The 22,927-nt window shown below is 42.0% G+C and overlaps 1 protein-coding gene across 10 annotated transcripts in view; it reads right to left on the minus strand.

Moving 5' to 3' along the window:
• Positions 1 to 201: 201 nt before the first annotated feature.
• SHLD1 (shieldin complex subunit 1) overlaps positions 202 to 22,927 on the minus strand; it is a 111,418-nt gene continuing 88,692 nt past the window's right edge. For 4 of the 10 annotated variants that reach the window (XM_067707524.1, XM_067707525.1, XM_067707526.1 and 1 more), the window contains one exon: positions 21,779 to 22,678. In XM_067707524.1, the coding sequence (XP_067563625.1) occupies positions 22,236 to 22,678 (443 nt within the window). In that variant the 3' untranslated portion in view covers positions 21,779 to 22,235. Of the gene's footprint in view, positions 340 to 14,205; positions 18,776 to 21,778; positions 22,679 to 22,927 lie in introns of those variants that run through there. The other 6 variants (XM_067707534.1, XM_067707537.1, XM_067707530.1 and 3 more) reach the window with 6 other exon arrangements.

The raw sequence follows: 22,927 nt of genomic DNA on the forward strand, positions 1-22,927 counted from the left end.
TTAAAAAATATCCTTCATATATTTTCCCAACATTTTATTATGAAAAAATTTGAAACATGCAGAAAACTTGATAAAAGTTTTTATTTATTTATTTATTTTTGGTTGCACTGGGTCTTCATTGCTGCACGTGGGCTTTCTCTAGTTGCGGCGAGTGAGGGCTACACTTCGTTGCGGTGCGTGGGCTTCTCATTTGTGGTGGCTTCTCTTGTTGCGGAGCACGGGCTCTAGGCGTGCAGGCTTCAGTGGTTGTGGCATGCGGGCTCAGTAGTTGTGGCGCACAGGCTTAGTTGCTCCACAGCATGTGGGACCTTCCTGGACCAGGGATCGAACCTGTGTTCCCTGCATTGGCAGGCAGATTCTTAACCACTGCACCACCAGGGAAGTCTCTTAATAAAAATTTACAAATAAGAGCTGTATACCTACCAGCTTTTACCATTAACATTTACTATCCTTACTTATCTCATGTCTATCCATCTAGACACCATCTATCCATCCATCCATCACCTCATCTGACTTCTTGATGTATTTCAAAGCAAGTCCTACTTATGTTTTTAATTGATTTCTTAGAAGACTAAATTCCTGAAAAACTACTTACTTCATATATTTAAATACTATCATTTTACTTGTGATGGTCATAGGTCACTTGGGATACTCTGCAGAATAAATCTTTGTAGTGTTGAGAAGGTCACCATGACATTTATTAAAAATTTGAAGCTGAAATTCAAGCAAGGATAAGCCCAGAGCTTATTAAGGAGAGACACCGAGAACAGGGAGGCTATGGCATTTCTCCCACCTCTCTTTTGGGAGAGTTTTCAGACCAAGGGTAAGCAGCTTTCTGTCAGGAATGGTTTAGTGTAGTGTTGCCTGAAGGCAGAGAAACTTCCCAGGTGATCTATTAAGGTCCTTTTCATTAGAGCCAACTGACTGAGATCTCCCAGTCTTTACTAAAGGTTGATAATCAGGGTGGAAGAAGAAAAAAAAAATGATGAAAACCAGAAAGACATCAAATTCAAGCTATCCCTTCATTAAATAAGATTATACATCAAGCCTCAGATGGCCTTTCAACTCACTCAGTGAATCTTGGTAGGATGTTCATACACCAGACAACAACTGAGTAAATGTTTCTGCTCTCACCGAGGTCCCCAGCCTTTCTTCCCAGACATCGCCAAGTTGCCAACTCACAGCTGGCTGGCCCACAGTTTACACTGATGCTATCCATAGTCCTAAAAGAAACTGATCTTTTCCTTTGGAGATGAGAAATACTATATCCCCTCAAGATCACATACCCCAAACTTACCATGTTTAGCAAATAGTAAATCTCTCCAAAACATCAAAGCTGACAGGGACCTGTCTAAAGTGCATTGGCTGTAGACTGTGGCATTTCCAAACATCTAGGATGTTACTGAATGGATGGAGGTTGGAGTCAGTCAGTCAGTGAGATTTATTCAGTTATTCCAGAGCTGTGGTCAGGGTCTGAGCTGTTAGCGTGTTACCAGACAGGGAGGAAAGAGGACTAAACCACAGAGTGACCCTGTAACATGGGTGGAGAGCTACTGAACAATGAGTAGTGAAGTAAGCAATCTGTATCAATTGGAAATTTGGTTTGGGGGAGGCAGAGGATGTGCATCTACCAGTTGATTCTGGGAAGATTTACTCTGGGCTCTGAATGGATGGGGAGCAGAAAGTTTGTCCACTAGTCTGGAGGTTGAGAGAACACAGTGTAGCAGATGCTGAGGATACCCTGCCCGTATCACCCTGGGCCTTGACATTTTGTGCATAGCAGCCTGACTTGCAACTGCCGGAGGGCTTTTTCTGGTGGTTTGGGTTTGCTTTGCCTAGACACACAGCAGGCCAGAAGTGCTGGAGAGTTAGTGCCTTCCCAGCAGCAGCCTTCGACCAAACACTGTGGAATTGGTGTTTTTATACCCCAGCTCCATAACTCCTTGTTCAGGATAACTGAGGCTTACATTCTGCACTGGCCCCCCAGAGTTCCCCAATAGGGTTAAGTTCCAATTGTCCACAGTGGCATCTTCCTTAAGCAAGCACCTCCTATTGGCTTCCGTCCCTCCTGTCTCAGTTCCCCACTCCCCTACTCAAACTACTTGCACTTGAACTTGTGCCTCAGAGTCTGCTTCTAAGGGAACCTAAACTAAGACACACAGGCAGTGGACAAATGCTTTGAAGATCCCTCTGGCTCATTATTTTCTCTCTTGTAATGTGTTAAGACGATCAGAAAACAGAGAAGACAGGGACTGCCAAGCACTCTTACCTCAGCCCAGGAAATGCAAGGACATCTTTTCCTGGTAACAAAAAAATTCTTTGCCTTTGGGAACAGCTGTCACAGTGTCAGCTCTGGCTTCATATTACGTACCCACACGATACTACCTTCCATTATAGAATTTGAGAGCCATCAGAAATACACTGAGAGAACAGTGACAGAATCCTAGCTGTTGCCTCAACAAATCTATGTTCCAGCTCATCTCTGCCCCAATCTGATATGTAGCAACATGAAATATTTTCAAATGCAAATCTAATCACTAATGGAATCCTTGTAGGAGAAGTTTTAATGCCCTTGGAAGTCACTGTGCTCACACTGAGCATCTGAGTGAAAGTCAGGTGGACAGATCGATCTTCAGTTTTCCCCCAGAAATTAGGCCAGGAGACAGTCACTGAACTACTAGGACACAAAAGAAACTGTTTCTCCTTCAATGAGGTTAAATCCTTTGAAAAATCAGCACTTAGAATAGTGATGTTTGTCTGGGGATGTAATCCATTTTCTGGAGGTGGTAGGAAATATCTCTATATTTCGTAGAATTAAAATAACTACTGTTGTCTATGTCCTTACACTAACAGAAGTTCAATCGTGGAGATAAAGTGTCATCTGCTATCATGGGAGGATAATTAGCATCCTAAGGCTCTTTCCTCTATGATGTGGGTCATGGTGGGAAGCAGGATTCACTTCCTACTGTAGAAGCAAGCCAAGCCAGATGGCCCTTTCCCTGACCCCTGGCTGAAGAGGACAGTCACATTATCCAGCCTCAGCAACTCAGGTGTTCCCACCCTGGATTTTTAATTTAGACTCAGGGACAGTTCAGAATTCCATGGCAGCAGAGGCACTTGGGCTCTTGGCCTCAGCTGTGGTGGTGTCCATCGGCCAGAGAGGCATCAGGGCCAGGGTTAGGGACATTCAAATCAGGCTGTCCCTGCAGCATGACCTCAGCTGTGTTCCTGTGGCCTAGCCTCTCTCAGATCCTGCCTGTCTTTAAAACCTAGTTATCCAGGCTTCTGGTCAATTCTGTTAGCCCCCATTATCCTTCTACTAAAGTTAGCTGGAGTCTACTCCTGTTATGTGTCATCCAGAACCCCGAGGGGCACAGAGAGTGATATCCCCAAGTGTACAGAGTCTCTCCTGTAGGTCAGAGACCTAGCTCTTGTCTAGGGGACATCTAGATGTCTAGATAACTAGTCAAAGGAGCCTTATCTCCTTCACTGCAGGGGGCTTGATTGCATAATTGTTAAGTTTCCTTTCCTGTTCTAAAAGTCTATGACTCTACATGGAGTGTTGGACAGTGAAGACACAAAACTACTTGAACTTCTGTATCCTTAGTGGTAAGAAGAGGGTTTCTGGAAAAATAAATGCCATTGTGTGGTGGTTTGGGTTTGCTTTGCCCATATCACCCAATCTGGCCCATATCAAACAATCAAAGAGTATCTCAAGTTTATACTATGTATATGTCCCCAAATATCTCAGTTCTGTATCGTGCATATGATTGTATCTGGTAAACATTGTTTGGGGCATATCAAGGCAAAGGAAACCCATAGTTCAATTAACAATGTTCACAGGTGTCTGTTATATGAATGGTCCCATTGGAGACAAAGAATCAGAGATGTTAAGACAGGGAGAGTGACTGACACTTTTACGTACTCAGTAATATGAATGACTTTGTAGCCATGAAAACAGTCTGGAGAGTGGGCAGTGTGGTCATAACATGCATAGATCATGGAGTTTGGTTGGGAGAGTAGAGGTCATTTGTTTTTAAGCCCTTCCCATGGTCACACTATAACAATTTCAGGGAAAACCCACTTGAAACATTATGAATCAGGGAAACTTTTGTAGTTAATGATAAACCAATCTGGAGAGTGGTTCAAAACAGTTTTTGAAGGAAAGGGAGACTATTATAGATTAAAAGAGGCTTAAGAGATATGTCAGCCAAAAGCAATGGTAGATCCTTGTTTAAATCCTGATTCAACTAAAACTGTAAGAACATGGACTATTAGATGATGTTAAGGAGTTATTGATGATTATCTTGGAGGTATTAGTGGTATTGTGGTGTGTTTTTTTTCCCAAGTCCTTATCCATTAGACATACATGCTGAATCTATGGGTGAAATAAAAGAATGTCTTGGATTTGCCTTAAAATATTGTAGCACAGTATTACTGAAAGTGTGGTCTGTGGATCAGTGCCAGTTTGCCAATTGTGTGCTATTAGTCTGTGGTAAGTGCAGACATTGACAATGAGTGTTTAGAAACCGTGACAGCACTTTGCATTGTCATGGCATCCAAGCAGCTATGAGTGGACTTGTCTCATTGACCAGCGCAGAGCCCAGTTGGGTATTGTTGAACTTGCATGCCCAACTGCCTGTGGTCCATGACAGATTGGAAATTAAACAGAAGGATTCTTCACCACTGATAGCTTAAGAAGAATTGCTTTAGCACACACACAAAGAGGGGCAGGGGTGGGTAGAGATAGATGAAAAAGAATGGCAGAAAGTTGATGACTGTTGAAGCTAGGTGATGGGCACATAGTACAATTCTCTCTATTTTTGTGAAGGTTTGAAAATCTACATCATTTGGTTTATTAAATAGTTTTTAAACACCCAGCCTGTTAATGGAGCTATTTTAAATACATACATTTTCAATGCATATATTTATATCTAAACATATAGTATATATGTATGTGTGTATTTCAAATAATATAAAAATGACACAGAATTCACACAGCTTACATAACATATGTAACTTTATTTTACAGAAATCTTAGGTAAACAAAGTAATTTCCTGGATCATAAGCTTGGTGAGCTTTTATTATATAATTATAATAAACAGATTATATAATAAACACCTTGAGGCCAAGGAACCTGTGAGATATCACTTCTGTTCCTCCACAGCACTCAACCCACAGTACTGCAGAGTTAATGGTCCCTAATAAACCCTGGCTGATAGGCTAAACTCAGGAACTGAATTGTTATGAAGAGTGGTTTAACTCTCCATGCACTAACAACACACCACTCAATCAATCAATTTGAAAATCAGTTTCCTGAATCCACCCTCACAGAGATTTGTCACGGAACATTTGAGATTGAGGAGGACTTCAAGCTTTGCTAATGTCCTCATTTTGCAAATGGAAATGAGGGCCAGAGAAGTTATATGAGCTTCACTGGATATTCTGCTTGTTAGTGCCAGTGCTGTTGCCTCTGATGCCTACAATTGGACTGTTCCTTCTGCCATGATGTTTCTCAGAACGTACAAGTTCACCTCCCACCCCCTGCCCCTTGCTCCTCATTTAAAATTATATGGTTTCAGTTGTAGGAAAGAGAAAGAAGTTGTCAAGCGGACTCCACCAGGAGGCTGAACAAGAGGTGCGACTATAGAATAGGTTCATGTAATGGTCAGTATTTGCCCAGCACTGCTCTGTGCCTCTGGCCTTCAGGAACTTTCTGTCTATTTGGGGAAAGCAGATGTACACATATTAATAGAGGATGGTCCTGATGTGTAGGATTAAAGCATAAATGAGTAGCTGGGTACAGCCGGGGGTGGGGGGTGGGGCTGGAGAAGGGAGGAATATCTTGGAGGCCATAGAGCTTGGGCATGAGGTCAGAGAACCAAGGAGAGGGAAGAATCCTAGGGTTAGAATCACACAGACCTGGGTTTCTGCTTCACCCTGTTGGTATTAAAGAGCTTGGGAGGTTTCTGTGGGGAACAGGATGGGATCCAACACTGACTGGATTTAGAAAGACCAATATGGTAGCAACAGTGTGTGGGAGTGTCTGGCAGCAGAGAGAACCATGACGAGGGCCTAAGGAGATGAAAGCGTAGAGCAGGTGATGGCAGTGGGAAGAGAGAGAAAAGGCAGATGTGAGAACTTTGACTTTTAAGTAAAAAAAAAACCAAAAAACACCAAAAATCCCCCCAAGACTATGTGATGTGCCAGGTGCTGTTCTAATACCATACAAATCTGAACTTATTTGAACACCCTGAACTAGTATTATTGTTATTCCTGAAACTGAGACACAGGAAGGTTAAGTCACATGCCCAAGGACACACACTGATAAATGGTAAAGTCAAGATCACACCCAGGCAGTTTGGCTGCTGCATCTCAGCTCTTCACCACTGCATGCTATAGTGAAGTAAAGGTGTTAGAGGTTAAAGTCATGATGACTCCATCATGACTAAGTGACTTAGAAACTGTTAATGCCATTGACAAGTTAGATACATTAAATGAGAATATTAGCCTGGGGGAAAGCAGATACATATACTTGGTTTTTTATATGTTTTGTTTAAGTTGACAAGGCTGCATCTGAGTAGAATGTCCTGTGGGAAATTAGAACTATAGGACAGGAACTCGGGAGAGATGTGGTTGTTAGTTCCTTTCTGTCAGCGCTTGAAAAATGTTGTGCCACTTCATTCTGACCTCCATGATTTCAGATGAGAAATCTGCTGTCATTTGAATTGATATTTGCCTGTAAGTAATGCATCATTTCTCTCTTGTTGCTCTGAAGATTTTTTTCTTTAGTTTTCAGAAGTTTAATTATGATATGTTTTGACGAGGAGTTTTTTAGATTTATCCTATTTCAGGTTCATTTAGCTCTTGTATCTGTAGGTTTCTGTCTTTCACCATTACTTCAGCCATTATTTCTTTGAATGTTTGTTTAGTCCCACAGTCTCTCTTGTCTCCTGCTGGGATTCTGATGATATATATGTTAGAGCTTTTGTTACTGTCCCACAGGTCCCTCTTTTTCCCTAATCTCTCTTAGCTGTTTTTCAGATTGAGTGAATTTGATTGAATAGTCCTCAAGTCCAGTGATTCCATCTTTTGTAATCTTCAATCTACCATTAAGCCTATCCTGTGAGTTTTTTATTTTAGTGGTTGTACTTTTCAGTTCTATAATTTTCACTTGGTTCTTTTTTGTAACTTCTATTTCTTTGCTGAGGTTTTCTATTTTTTCATGTTTCTGGGGATTTCATAATTGCTGGCTGAAACCATTTTAGAGTGGCTGCTTTAAAATCTTTGCCAGATAATTCCAACAACTGATTCATCTCACTAGTGGTGTCAGTTGATTATCTTTTCTCATTCAAGTTGTGATTTTCCTGCTTCTTGGTATGACAAGTGATTTTTTTTAATAGTATTTGGACATTTTGCATATAATGTTAGGAGACTCGATCTTATATAAATCCTCTATTTTACTGGGCAGCCACTCTGTTTAGTTTTTTTTTAAGGCTTACTTTTGTAGGCTATCATTTCAATGACAGTTTAGTTTTCTGAGCTCTTGCAATGTTGTTCTGATCCACTTTGTTCTTCTGGCTCTGCTTAAGCTCCAACTGGATCCCTACATATGATGCCTACATGGGTTAAAGGTGCTTCCCTGGGCTGCTTGGTGTCATTAGGCAGATGAAGGGAGATGCCCTGGGTTACCTTCTGTCACTGCATAGAAGGCTGGAGACACTGAGCCTGCTGGCACTACTAGTGAATTTGGAGGGACTTGCCTGTTGTCATCTGGTGTGGGGCAGTGGATGAGCTTGGTTCCTGGGTTTCTCTGTTTCCACCGATGTGGGCAGATTGGGTCGACTGTTGTTTGGGGTGGGAGGGTAGGGCATGGGATGGGTTGGCCAACCTGCATTTTGCTGTTACCACCACTATGGGCAGATCAGTCTGCTGCTGACTGTGACTGTGGGGTGAGGGATGGGTTGGAAATTCATTTCTGCTTCTTGCTGCTGCTGTGAGCGGGTTGGTCCCGCTGCTACCACAGGGTATGAGTCTCCCCACTAAGGCTTTGGTATCATTCTCTTTTCCTGGTCCTTTAGCCAGAGAGAACAGACTTTTCTTCCTTCCTCCTCTCCTTCTTTCCTTCCTTCCTTCCTTCCGTCTCTTTCTTGCTTGCTTTCTCTTGCTCTTTCTTTCGCTCTCTCTCTCTCTCTTTTTGTCCATTGTTTTTGTTTTTTTTAAAATCTGTTGTCTGTTGTTGGTTTCAGGTTGCAGGTTGGCTGGTACTCAGGATCTATGGAAGATAAAAGAACACTCAGAGAATTCACCGTGGTGTTGTTCTTCAAGACGTGAGGTCCCCAGCCAGTCCTTTTTCTTCTTTCCATCTTTAAGAGTCCTTCAGAGTAGGATTGTCTGTCGAATTCTTTCCATGGCATTTGGCTGTTTTTAGAGGGGAGGAGCCAGGAAAAATGAGTCTATATCATCTTCTCCTGGAACTGGTAGCTGCCTCAGGATTTTGAGCAAATGTGTTTGTTTAAGCCACTGTATTAGCTGCTGACTGCTGCTGTAATAAATTACCACAACCTTAGTGGCTTAAAACAACACAAATATATTATCTTGGAGCTGCATTCCTTCCAGAGGCTCTGGGGAGAATCCATTCTTTGCCTTTCCAAAGAATGCTATCTGTGGTCCCCTTCCAGCAATGGCATCACTTTGACCTCTTCTTCCATCATCACATCTCCTTCTCTGACTCTCAAACTCCTGCCTCCCCTATATAAGGGCACTTGTGATGATATCAGGTCTACCTGGACAATCCAGGATGACCTTTTCATTTCAAGATCCTTAACTGCATCATACCAATCATATCTGCAAAGTCCTTTTTGCCACATAAGGTAACATATTCCCAGGTTTCAGGGATTAGGTCATGGACATCTTTGGGGACCAGTCTTCTGTTTGTTACAAAGCTAATAGATGTACTTTTGGATATAGATTCCCCAGCTCCCCAGCTCTTCTTCACAGAGGCAGCAAGAGTTATGTTTCTTGTGCATGTCTCCAAAGATATTTTACGCATCCACAAACAATTCTCTTTTGCCTCCATTTCCCCCACACAAATGGTAATTTACTGCATAGACTCTTTTTCTCCTTGCTTTTGTTTTCCAGTTAATAATAGAGTTTGGAGATCTTTCTACATCAGAATAAAAAGAACTTCCTCATTCTTTTACAGCTGCATAGTGGTCCATAATGTGGATATGCCATAATCTATCTAACCACTCCTTACTATGGGACATTAAAGCCTCCGCTGGGATTTGAGGGGGTGATTAAAAATGGCCTTACTTTCAAGGGGGGAGGGTGCTAGTCACAGTCATGGCTGAAAGGGGCTTCAACTGAGCAGCAGTAGGGTAGAGGCCAGATTAGAAAGGGATGATGAACTAGTGAGCACAGAACATTACTGCCATTCTTACAAATTCACAATTTCACTGTGCTCTATAATTTACAAAGGGCTTTCAGGCATGTTTTATATTAACATATGTTGAATATTCATTAACTTATGAGAGCCTCATAAAGACTTTGAGACATAACAATCACCTATTATCCACAATTTGCAGATAAGTAAATTCAGGCCCAGAGAGGTTAAGTGACATGCTTGGGGGTGAACAGCAGCAGAGCCATCTCAGGGTCTTCTCTGTTTCCAAATTCCAGCAACCTGTGTCTTAGCTATTTCCTTGGTCCAGAAGATGGAAGCAAAGGGAAGAAGAGGAGCTGGACAGAGCTAGCATCATTAAATGAAGGGTTTTTTTTTTGCTGTGTGTGTGTGTGTGTGTGTGTGTGTGTGTGTGTGTGTGTGGGTGTGTGTGTGTGTGTGTGTGTGTGTAATTCTTTTTTTTAAGATAAAGGAAACCTGGAAATACATGATGGAAAAGTGAGAGGAAATGGGAGAAGGCTGAGGATACAAGACAGTGGGGAGAGAATGTGAAAAATCACAGGAGGGTTAGGCACTGCATCCTTGCTGCCAGGAGTTCTTGAACCAGAGCATCTGAGAATTCCACACCTTATATCCAAATGGGCCACACACCTTCTAGAGAGTCAGTGGGGCAAGCATTAATCAGGATCCCAGGGGTATCTGGCAAAGGTAACCAGAACGCTTTCACAGCTCGAATACACATGAACTATATTCTCATAAAATAATAAAGTGTGCTTAAGGCATCTGACATTAAGCTGCAAATGCTGAAGGAGGCCGAGGAAAAAATAACAGTGACAGAGGGGTCCTGAGTCTTGTGTCTTCTGTGAATGCACTACCCAGAGAGACAGCAGTTGGAAAGGATTCACTTGGGTGGATTTGTAGAATTCTTGCTTCAGCTGCTGTTAAAACCACTTTCTCCAATGCACAGCTTTCAGGTATTTAAGAAAAAAGCAATGAGAGAATAAGGCCAGTGGGTTGCAAGCAGGTAAGCAGGCTTGAGTCTGGTCCACAAGCCTATTTCCTGAGAGAATCATTTATCCCAAAGGGGCTGTCATTTGGGTCTCCTTAACATGGACTTTCTCCACCCAAGCAAGAAACTGGCATAGGTCGCCACAGAAACGACTGTGCAGAGGTAGCCCAAGCCCACAAGGGACAGTTTGGGTTTTCTGAACACTGTGTTTTTCTGGTAAATGAACCATGAGAACTGATCAGCTCTGGAAGGTCTAAAATCATGGCCCATGGACCAATAACATTCAGGGATGTGGCCATAGAGTTCTGTCAGCATGAGTGGGAATTTCTCGACCCTGTTCAGAAGAAGTTGTACTGGGATGTGATGATGGAGAACTATAGTAACTTGGTCTCAGTGGGCCATTCCATTTATAAGCCAGACACAATTGTTTTATTGGAGCCAGGGAAAGAACCCTGGATGGTTGTGAGGGAAGAAACAAGAAGCTGGAGTACAGATTTGTATTCAAGTTATAAAATAATCAGCGATAGAAAAACTTTTATATCTGGAAAATGTTCATCTCTTTCTGCATCAGAGAATTCATAGTGGTGAGAAACTCTATGAAGATGAAGAATGTGGGAAGGCCTTTAGTTATGCCTCAAACCTTGCTCAACACGGAAGAGTTCATATTGGAGCAGACAGCCAGGACTCCAAGATGGCATCAGTCGTACCACTGAAGGAGAAGTTCCTGGATGTCAAATTAGGGGAGCTGCCACACTGGATACTAATGCAGGATTTCATCCCTAAATACATTGCTGGAGCATTTCAAAGAGGTTATTACCAGTATTACCACAGTATTTTAATGTGAAGAAGGGGAGTGTTGCTGGGCTTTCTATGGTGCTGGCAGCTTACGTGCTTTTCAACTACTGCCATTCTTACAAGGAAATTAAACATGTGAGTTCCCTGGCGGTCCCACGGTTAGGACTCCACACTTTCACTGGCTAGGGCCTGAGTTCGATCTCTGCTCATGGAACTACAATCCCAGATTTTGGGGTCTTGGTTCCCCAGCTGGGGGTCAAATCTGAGCCCCTGTGGTGGGAGCGCCAGTCCTGGCCGCTGGACCACCAGAGAATTCCTGGCCCCAGGGAATATTAATTGGCGTGAGCTCTCCCGGAGGTCCCCATCTCGGCACCAAGACCCAGCTCCACCCAACAGCCTGCAAGCTCCAGCGCAGGACGCCTCATGCCAAACAACCAGCAAGACAAGAACACAGCCCCACCCATCACCCATCAGCCTAAAGTTGTACTAAGCTCACGGACACCTCAAAACACACCCCTTGACACGGCCCTGCGCACCAGAGGGACAAGACCCAGCTCCACCCACCAGAGCACAGGCACCAATCCCTCCCACCAGGAAGCCTACATAAGCCCTTGGACCAATCTCACCCACTGGGGGCAGAGACCAGAAGCAAGAGGAACTATGACCCTGCAGCCTGCAGAAGGGAGACCACAAACACAGTAAATTAGACAAAATGAGATGACAGAGGAATATGCTGCAGATGAAGGAATAAGGTAAAAAGAAAAGAAATCTTCCATAAACATGAGTAGCCAAATGACTACCACTGAAGAGGGCACACTCTACATTCCTGACCATGACCTTTGCCTGGCAGCCCTGAATCCTCTCATGTCCTAATGGAAAATTAACAATAAAAGATGACTGGTTAAAAAAAAAAAAAAAAGGATCTCTCAGCAACTTTCAAGTATGTAATACAGTAGTATTAACTCTGCTCACCATGTTGTATGTTACATCCCCATGACTTATTTTGTAATTGGAAATTTGTAGCTTTTGACTACCTTCACCCATTTCACCCACTGCCTCTGGCAATCATCAATATGTTCTCTATCTATGGCTCTGGTCTCACTTCTGGGTTTTTTTTTTTTTTTTTTGGATTTCACATATAAGTGAGATCATACAGTATTGGTATTTGTCTTTCTCTGCCTGACTTCACTTAGTGTGATGCCCTCAAGATCCAACCATGTTGTCACAAATGGCAGGATTTCCTTCTTTTTATGACTAATATTTGACTGTATATATGCCACATTTTAAAAAACCCATTCATCTCTTGATGAACTCTTGTTGTTTCCATGTCTTGGCTTTGTGGGTGGTGCTGCATTGAACACTGGGTTATAGATATATTTTCAAGATAGGGATTTTGTTTCCTTTGGATGGATACCAAGACGTAGAACTGCTGGGTTATATAGTAGTTCTAGTTTTAATTTTTTGAGGAACCTCCTCACTGTTTTCCATGGTGGCTGCACTAATTTGCATTCCCTCTGGCAGTACATAAGTGTTCCCTTTTCTCCACGTCCTTGCCAACACTTGTTATTTCTTGTCTTTTTGATAATAGCCATTCTTACAGGTGTGAGATGATATTTTATTGTAGTTTTGATTTGCATTTCCCTGATGATTAGTGATGTTGAGCACCTTTTCCTGTACCTGTTGGCCATTTGTATGTCTTCTTTGGAAAAATGTCTATTCAGATCTTCTCTCCATTTTTTAATTGGGTTGTTTGTTTAATTTTCTATTAAGTTGTATACATTTTAAAAAATATATTGTGGATGGTAAGTCAACTATACTCCAGTATAAAGTAAAAATTAAAAACAAAAAACAAAAAACATGGGCTTTCTCTGAATGTAAACTTGCTCATAGAGATTGTGCTCTCTGACAGATAGGGAAAGTGGTTTTCCCCTGGAAAAGAAAGTAGAGTCTGAGAGAGTCAGCCACTGCAAAGTAACCTGGGAGAATGGGAATAGAGAGAGGAAAGGAATAAAAAAATGTTTTGAGTAAAAATGCAGACAAAAGCAAACTGGCTTGTCATTTACTTGGATGTACACAAACCAACATGTGAATGAAATTGATCATGTCTGCTTCATCTTGCTTCCACTGAAGTATTTTAAAGTAAATTACAACCATCAAAATGTTTTACCGCTGAATCCTTCAGTACACATCTCTAAACAATACAGACATTTCCTACATTTTATTTTATAAATATAAATAAGTATCGCTGTTTGCCAGCCTGGACGTGCTAGGCATGGGTGAACAAGATACAGCTCATGTTCCTTTGGTGGGGGTGGGAGATGGAGAGGTGGGAAGAGACTTAAACCATGTACCACATCGTTACATTTGTTTGGTGTAATCAAGTTATGAAGGTGATGCTCTGTGCTGTATCCATCACCTATGGAAGGTAGCCCCTCCCATAAGGGAAGGTGGGAGGGAGCTGTCCCAGAAGGCTTCTCTGAGGAAGGCACACTGTGGGTGACCCTGGGGTGGGAGGAAGGTCAGCATTCTGGAGCAGGGAGCAGAGGATAGCTTGGGGTTAGGTATGGGCTCTGACACCACCTCCACTACCTATTAGTTCTCTGTGCCTCTGTTTCCCCATCTGTAAAATTGGGCCAGTAACAGGGGTGTTTGAAATGATGGTTGACACTTATTAAGGCATCCACAGCCCTACCCAAAACCTGTTGGTTAAGGAGATGGCATGTTGAGCAACTGAGAAGCCACTGTGGCTGCAGCAAAGAGAGTAAGGGTGAAGCCCTGGGATGGGCAGGACCAACTGCTAGACCAAGGGCAGCGAGAAGCATGGAAGGCAAGTGGCAAGGTTGGGTCTATATTTTTAATTTTTCAGTTATCTATTTCATTGCAAAGGTAATACATGCTTTCATTTTGGATTGCCATGTCCCCACACCTTTGTTAACACTTCACGGGATTGATCTTTTCAATTTCTTACCAATCATATATATTCTAAAATGGCAACACTTTTTAAAAACTGCATTTCTTTTTTTTTTTTTTTTTTTGCTCACTGCTGTGGCCTCTCCCATTGCGGAGCACAGGCTCCAGACGCACAGGCTCAGCGGCCATGGCTCACGGGCCTAGCCGCTCCATGGCATGTGGGATCTTCCCAGACCGGGGCACGAATCCGTGTCCCCTGCATCGGCAAGCAGACTCTCAACCACTGCGCCACCAGGGAAGCCCAAAAACTGCATTTCTTTTTTCTTGGCTGCATTGCGTCTTCATTGCTGTGCACAGGCTTTCTCTAGTTGCAGCGAGCAGGGACTACTCTTTGTTGCAGGTGTGGGCTTCTCATTGCAGTGGCTTCTCTTGTTGTGGAGCGTGAGCTCTAGGCGCGCGGGCTTCAGTAGTTGCCCTGCATGGGCTTCAGTAGTTCTGGTGCACAGGCTCTAGAGCTCAGGCTCAGTAGTTGTGGCTCACAGTCTTAGTTGCTCTGTGGAATGTGGGATCTTCCCAGACCAGGGATGGAACCTGTGTCCCCTGCATTGGCAGGTGGATTCTTAACCACTGTGCCACCAGGGAAGTCCCTAAAAACTGCACTTCTGTGATAACTTACATCAAGCGGCTATTCATACTGTCCCCTGAGAAAAAAATGCACAACCTAACAGTTGCGAGTTATGTTTTATTCAGGGAACTTACTGAGGACTATAGCCTGGGAAGGCAGCCTCCCAGATAGCTCTGGGGAACTGTTCCAAAGAGCTAAGGGAGGAGCCAGGATATATAGGAGTTTTTGCTGAAAAACACAAAACAAAACATGTAGTTGAACATCAAAAGATTACTGCTAATCCCCAAAACCAGACATTTCAAGTTAATGATTTTAGTGCTTTAGTATGGGAAGATGCAAGAGTCTGGGCTCATTGAAATTATTCCTTTGATATGCACCTTAACTATGAAGGGCCAGCATCTAGTTTTTCTCTGTACTGAGTTCCCCTCAGGGTGCACCATCAGGGCAGCTGCCTTGGCTGAGGGCGTGATGGCTGCAACAGTCATTGTTCACTGAAATGCCAGGCAATGCTTTTTGCCCACAATATTTACTAACAATTTGCATTTCTTCTGTGAAGTACCTGTTCATACTCTTAGTTCATCTTTCTATTCATTTGCCATTTTAGCATTTATTTACAGAAACTCTTCATATATTACAACATTAAACTCTTGTTTGTTAATATCTGAGCAAATTTTTTCTCAAATCTGTCTCTTGTCTTTCAACCTTTCTTTCCTTCTTTTTTAAATAAACTTTTTTTTTCTATTATTAAGATTTCATACATAGAAAAGTAGAAAGACTAGTGAATCTCCGTATACTCATTACCTAGATGTGGTAACTGATAACATTTTGTCATATTTGTTTCATTATCTTGTTTCTGATAAAGTATTTTAAGTATTATAATTTTTTTTATTTAATAGAAAATTATAGACATTAAGACATTTACCCTAAATCTTCCAGTATACATCTCTATTTTTTTTACAAAACCATAATACCATTATCACATATTTATGATATCTTTCAAAGTTTTTTACTTTTATGTAGTCATAACTGTCAGTCTTTCATTGTTTTGCATTGCTATCTGTTTTAGGAAGTGTTTTCTCATGCAAAGATTATTAAAAAACTTATCTTTATTGTCATCTGCAATTCTATAGAGGTTTTTTTTTTTTGCACTTAGATCTTTAATCATCTGGACTTTATTTTTGTGTATATTGTGAGGTGGAGATCTCACCATTTATAGAATATTTAGGTGATTCAACATTTACCAGCGTTTTGAAATGTTGCCCTTAACACAGACTAAATTCCCATGGGGACTTCCCTGGTGGTCCAGTGGTTAAGAATCTGCCTTCCAGTGCAGGGGATGCAGGTTCGATCCCTGGTTAGGGAACTAAGATCCCACATGCCGAGGGACAACTAAGCCCACGTGCCACAACTACTGAGACCGTGTGCTCTGGTGCCTGCATGCCACAACTAGAGAGAAGCCCGTGAGCTGCAACTAGAGAAGCTTGTGCGCCACAACGGAAGGATGCCACATGCTGCAACCAAGACCCAATGCAGCCAAATAAATAAATTAATTTTAAAAACTTCCATGAATATGGCAACTTATCTTAATTTTGCTTAAAATCTTCAAGTCCCACTGTCTTTAGAATAAAATTCTAATCCCTCATCTGGGCTTAAAAGGCCTCCCCCTGCTTACGAAACTCATCTACCACTCTGCCCTCTGCAGACTGTGCTCTAGCCCCAGGGACCTTCTTCCATCTGGGCACTCAGAGCTCATACCAGGCTGTTTCACACTGATTTCGCACATGCCATTCCCTCTGCCTGGATGCTCCAGCCTCTGTGTGGCTGGCTCTGGGGAATCTTGCAGCTCTTAGTTCAAATGGCACTTCTTCAGAGTCCTTCTCAGACCACCCAGTCTAAGCACCCACCCCAGGCACTACTACATCCCTTTTATTGCCCCAAAGCACCTCTCACTATTTGAAGTTACCTTGCCTGTTCCGTCACCCACTAGAGGGTAAACTCCATGACAGCAGGAGACCTTCCAGGTCTGGTTCCCTGCTGTTGGGTCAAAGAAAGTAGACTTTCATCATTTTGATAGAAGTTGCCAAATTGCCCTGAGAAAAGCTTTGCCACTTTACTTTCCCCTTGATAGTCAATCAGAGCACTTGTCTCTCTGTACTCTTGCCAGAACTAGAGTCCTTCCAATTTTTTACCACCTCCAAAATACAAAAATCAAGAAACAAAAACAGACAAACCCAAAACAACTAAGGGTATCTTATTTAAATAAATTAAAATTTAACCTCATAAATTGCAGTTCTTCGTGTTTGAGTACGGTTGTTATGCTTATTAGCCATTTATATATTCTTTTTTCTTAACTATCAGTTCATATCCTTTGTCAGGTTTTTCATTTGGTTTATTTCTAATAATTTGTAACAATTCTGTTTATTAAAAAAGTCTCTTTATTACATGTGTTCCCAGTATTTTTCCTCATTTTGATCTTGTTTATGACCTTAAATATTTTTTGCCTGCAGAATTTTAATATTTCTAAAAAGTCAAATTTATCACATTTTTCCTTTAGGATTTTCAGGTTTTGTGCCATTCTTAGAAAGATCTTCTCTATTCCAAGATATCTAGATAGCTCTTTCCATATATGTATATGTATACACTCATTTTTTATTCTAACATTTTTATGATTTTATTTTTAAATTTTGAAATCTTTAATCCATCTGGAATTCATTTTGATATCAGGAGTGAGGTGAAGAATCTAACCTTTTTTCCTTTCCTCCCCCAGGGTGGGGAGCCAAATGTGCTAAGACCATTTGCTAAAAAATCCACTTTTCCTCATGGATTTGAAATGCTACCTTCATCATATATTCAGTTTCCATCTACATTTATATCTATTTATGGGCTGAACTATTATTCTTCATCTATCTTTCTTTTCTAGCTGCTTTAATCACTGTAGAGTTAGAAACATTTTCACATTTGACAAGGCTAGCTCCTTCTCTTTAATTTGCTAGCTATTGATGCATATTTTGCTTTTTAAAAGGATTTGCACTGGGAATTCCCTGGTGGTCTAGTGGTTAGGACTCCACCCTTCCACTGCTGGGGTGGGGGTGCCCAGGTTCCATCCCTGGTCAGGGAAATAAGATCCCACAAGCCACGTGGTATGGCTAAAAAATAAAATAAAATGATTTGCACTATGGCTGCAGGGTAAAGAGAATGGAAAAGGTGGATGTGTCTTGACCTGATGGAACTTCCTTGTAGTATTCCAGGAGAGAGATGGTAGAATAGAGACTAGAACACAGAAGTTACCATAGATTACCCCATTGTATTCCAAATTTTAATCATTTTCCAGTATACCACCTTTCATAATTATTGATATATCTAAATGTTACCTACACTATTATTAAGTTAATTTTTCACTACTTCAATTCATTTTAAAATTTTACATACTTACATTAGGTGCATCCTATGTAATATCTGTAAAAGCATAGATCAGACATAGTAGTTATAATATTTTATAGTTATAAATGAATAGATAACAATGAAAATAAACATTGTCCATCTAGCACCTAAAGTTCTTTTGTGTACAACCAGTGGTTTGAGAAACGTTGATCTGAGCAAACCATTCTGATCAGTTCTTTGAAAATCTCCACTCAGCCTGGGCTAGCTGATAGTGTCTGCTGCCTGAGCGGGACGCTGGTTAACAGGTGGGTTCAGTTTGCAAAAATCTTCAAGATGTTCACTTATAAACACTTTTCTGTGTGATTGTAACCAATAAAAAGTTTAAAAAGTAAGTTTTTAAAAGTTTTAAAAGTATCACTGTATTGTTTTGTGCTAATTACCGGTAATAAAATCTATTACATATATAGGTCATGCAAAGAAACAGATTAATGAAGTGAATAACAGTTACACAGACTTAAAACACTGGTAGCAGTTCTCTTCCTTAGAATTCTGAGGCTCCTGCAAGCAAATCCATCCTCCCATACATCTCTGAAATGGGTCACAGATGATATCTTAGATAGAACGTTCAGAGGATGATGTCAGTGAAGTGATCTGTAGGGCAGAATTAGACAATGATGCCAGAGGCCAGAGCCTTAATATCCTTATCTCTTAGTCTTCATTAAAGGTAAACAGTGATAAATGGAAAATGCCATCCTAACTGCATGAAGATCAAATTAAGGAGCGAGATTGCAGGGAATCAAATATTTTGTACTGACCTGTCACAAGCACTTACTCAGAAACAAGTAAACACACACCACAGTCTTTTTTTACCTTAAGGTGATTCTGGTTTTTAGACTTCTAAATACTCTGCTTTCAGAGTTTACCTTTTTTCTGAACAGCCACAGCACTGATATTAATAAAGTTTACAAATTCGCTGATATTAAAATCTCACTGCCAAACAGAAGCTGCTGCTTCCCAGCATGGAAATTCAAATAGCTTGTATCTTTTGTCCTTCAAAAACAGTAGAAAATAATCTAGTTTCCTTCTGTTGGTAGCCATGGAAACTAAAGTCCAATATTTTGGTGACAGAATAATGCTAAAGACTACAGCGTTCAAGGGCATCTATGGATTTGCTACACATCAATAAACAATAAAACTAGCAACTTCAAAATTCAACCTGTAGATTTTCAATTATAAGTCTCCCTGGTTTCAAAATTATTGGGGGGGGCAATTGAATTGGAGAAAATGCAGATGATTGCTTGTCAGAGGAAGGTCTGGAGTCTTGTTTTCTCAAGGACATGTTCATTTCCTCTTTCCTTTCTGTTAGGTCTCCTTCCAGTGGTGCCTGCCCTTCGAGGTGGATATTCTTCCTACCTCTAATCATCCCAAAGCTGGAAGCCTTACTATGTAATTCCTGACTTTTAAAAGGGCTTCTCTCTCCAGTCAAGAGTCCCTAAGAGACCTGGCCTGAGAGGGTGCCCTCATTCTTAACATACACATGTAGGCTGATCTATTTGCATAATCTGCTTTCTGGAAACCTTACAGAGCCTTATGCCAATTAAATTTCATCCAGAGTTTCTCAAAATCTAATTTTTCAGTATTTCCAGCTTCTCTCACTGTTCCCCAGTCAAGTGATAGAGCCCTTTCTGTCAGTACAATTTGTTCGAAGGACCTTCGAGAGAGGGATTAGCGCAGCGATTAGTGCGAGGCTTCTGATTACAATTTCAGGGAGCTCAGTGCAAGGAGATGTCCTTCTACCAACCAAATCTCAAACGAACATTCAGGACACAGCTGAGAAGCAGAGAACCTGCCAGCACAGGCCTGCTCAGGCTATTTAAAGCTGCGCTCCATAAAAAAGAATGAAATAATGCCATTTGCAGCAACGTGGATGGACCTAGAGATTGTCATACTGAGTGAAGTTAGACAGAGAAGGACAAATATCATATGATATCACTTATGTGTGGAATCTAAAAAAAGGGTAAGGGGACTTCCCTGGTGGCACGGTGGTTAAGAATCTGCCTGCCAATGCAGGGGACGCAGGTTTGATCCCTGGTCCGGGAAGATCCCACATGCCGCAGAGCACCTAAGTCCGTGTGCCACAACTACCGAAGCCCGTGCACCTAGAGCCCATGCTCCACAACAAGAGAAGCCACCCCAATGAGAAGCCTGTGCACCGCAACGAAGAGTAGCCCCAGCTCGCCTCAACTAGAGAAAGCCCAAGTGCAGCAATGAAGACCCAACGCAGCCAAACATAAAAAAATTAAAAATAAATTAAAAATATAAAAAAAGGGTACAAATGAACTTATCTACAAAACAGAAATAGAGTTACAGATGTAGAAAACAAACTTATGGTTACCAGGGGGTAAGGGTGGGGAGGAATAAATTAGAAAATTGGGATTGACATATACACACTACTATATATAAAATAGATAACTAAAAAGGAACTACTATACAGCACAGGGAACTCTACTCAATACTCTGTAATGGCCTGTATGGGAAAAGAATCTAAAAAAGAGGGAGTATATGTATATGTATAACTGATTCACTTTGTTGTACACCTGAAACTAACACAACATTGTAAATCAACTATACTCCAATAAAATTTTTTTTAAATTAAAAATAAATAAATAAATAAAGCTGCTCCCTGGTGAAGCAAGGGAAGGACAGGGGTGAGGGGCCAGCCATTCAGAGGGTGACAGAGGGTGCTGGCAGCAGGCAGGCAGAAGACAAAAATAATGAGAGGAAGGAGTCCACTTGGGCAAAGGATTCCTTTTTCTCTTCCACCACAAATTGACAAGCTTGCATCCATCAGCCTAGCTTATCATAAGTGATCTTACACATACTTTGGTGGGTGGTACACATTTTTTTTTTCTCACCTTTCATGTTTACAATCTGGTGGAGATGAAAAGCCTTTTTTAAAAAAAATGTGCGAATCTTAGCTGTTATTTTAGATGGCTCAAATGTTCCTTCCATACCCAGTTAATGTTATAAAACAGGAAGCTCTGGTTTTGGAGAGGCAAAGGTATGATTAAGATGTGATGCACGTTTTGGAACCATATTTAAATCTTTGTATTATTGGGGGACATACGTTCCCAATCACATGGCCACAGTTTTACAATTTGGTAAAATTCTTATACTTGATTCAGCATAAGGCTTTGTTCCCTTCAAAAAAACTCACTGAGGGCTTCCCTGGTGGTGCAGTGGTTAAGAATCCGCCCGCCAATGCAGGGGACACAGGTTTGAGCCCTGGTCCGGGAAGATCCCACATGCCGCAGAGCACCTAAGCCCGTGCGCCACAACTACTGAGCCTGCGCTCTAGACCCCGTGAGCCACAACTACTGAGCCTGCGTGCCACAACTACTGAGGCCCGCGTGCCTAGAGCCCATGCTCCACAACAAGAGAATACAACGCAATGAGAAGCCTGCGAACCGCAACAAAGAGTAGCCCCCGCTCGCCGCAATTAGAGAAAAAACCCCATGCAGCAACGAAAGACCCAACACAGCCAAAAATAAATAAAAATAAAATAAATAAATTAAAAACAAGAAAAAAACCTCATTGAACGGAAGCCTATTCTCTTAGGTCGGCTTCTTCCAGAAGTAGAATCTGAGTCAAGGGTTCAGGTGCAAGAGATTTATTAAGGAAACGCTCCCAGGAGACACCAGTGAGTAAGAGAAGGACAGGGGAAGGAAGGAGCCAGGCAAGAGTGAGATTTCATGCGAAGCCCCAGCCTTGGCCTGATCAGGAGGAGAGCTCTGGAACTTGAATCATGCCTCAGAGCATGTCCTTCCTGGGGACAAGGAAGCTGGACTTTCAGACTCGCAAACCAGTTGGTCACCAGCCTTAGGATGGGGTGGCCATGGAGGCAATAAAACCCCCAGACACTGCTGGCTCTCCATTTGGGCTGAACTGGCTCCAGGACCAGATCACAGATGCCAGCCTTTGCCTGCAAAGCACTTAGCTGGGGGTTGGGCACACAGAGCTGGCAAGACACCTGAGGGGTTCTGGGTGATGCACCAACAGTATCAGCCACAGGGCTACCCCCCATATGCTTGCTCTCACCACCAGGCAACAGTTATGGGTCTTTCCTCAAGTTCTGCTGCAAGAGGAAATGAATAATTTCTTTTGAAAGTCCTGGGGTCAGCTTTTCATCCTCCAGAGACGCACTTCCTTCTCTGGTTGGGTAAAAGTGGGCGTCCCTGGAATGCTTCTGTAAGATGGAGCAGCCGTCCCGGTTGAAGATGACCTGCGCCATTTGAAAACTGCGGAGGGTGTACTTTTGGTTCTCCTTGCCCTTCAGTTCATTGATTTTCTGAGAAAGGCACTGGTAGACAGATGTGGAGAGTGAATTTCCAGAGGCTGGCTGTGGATGGCCAAATACTTCATAGAATGTGTCCAGAGATTTCCGAAGTCCGGCATCCTCTGCGTTTGTCTCTGGTGGGCCCTTCCCAGAAGAGTCAAGCCAGGAGTACTCAGAGGTCCAGGAATCATTTTGTTCAGTATTTAAGTTACTAGCGTCTGCAAGACAAAACACATTCCAATACTCAAACACATATTTTAAAATATCAGAAAGCAAGGCAGGAGCAGATGATGTTTCTTTTCAATTTAACACACTCACTATTCCTGGGTAACTGGCAATGGACAGAATCAGCTGATTTCAGAACCTGTTCCCACTATCCTGGGATTATGCCACTTGTTTGCTCAAAGTAAGATACTTGCATGTATCAGGGGTTCTTAACCTGGGAGTCCTTATATAGAAATTCAGGG

The sequence above is a fragment of the Pseudorca crassidens genome, chromosome 15 (genome assembly GCF_039906515.1).
Source record: "Pseudorca crassidens isolate mPseCra1 chromosome 15, mPseCra1.hap1, whole genome shotgun sequence".
Taxonomy (NCBI): Eukaryota; Metazoa; Chordata; class Mammalia; order Artiodactyla; family Delphinidae; genus Pseudorca; species Pseudorca crassidens.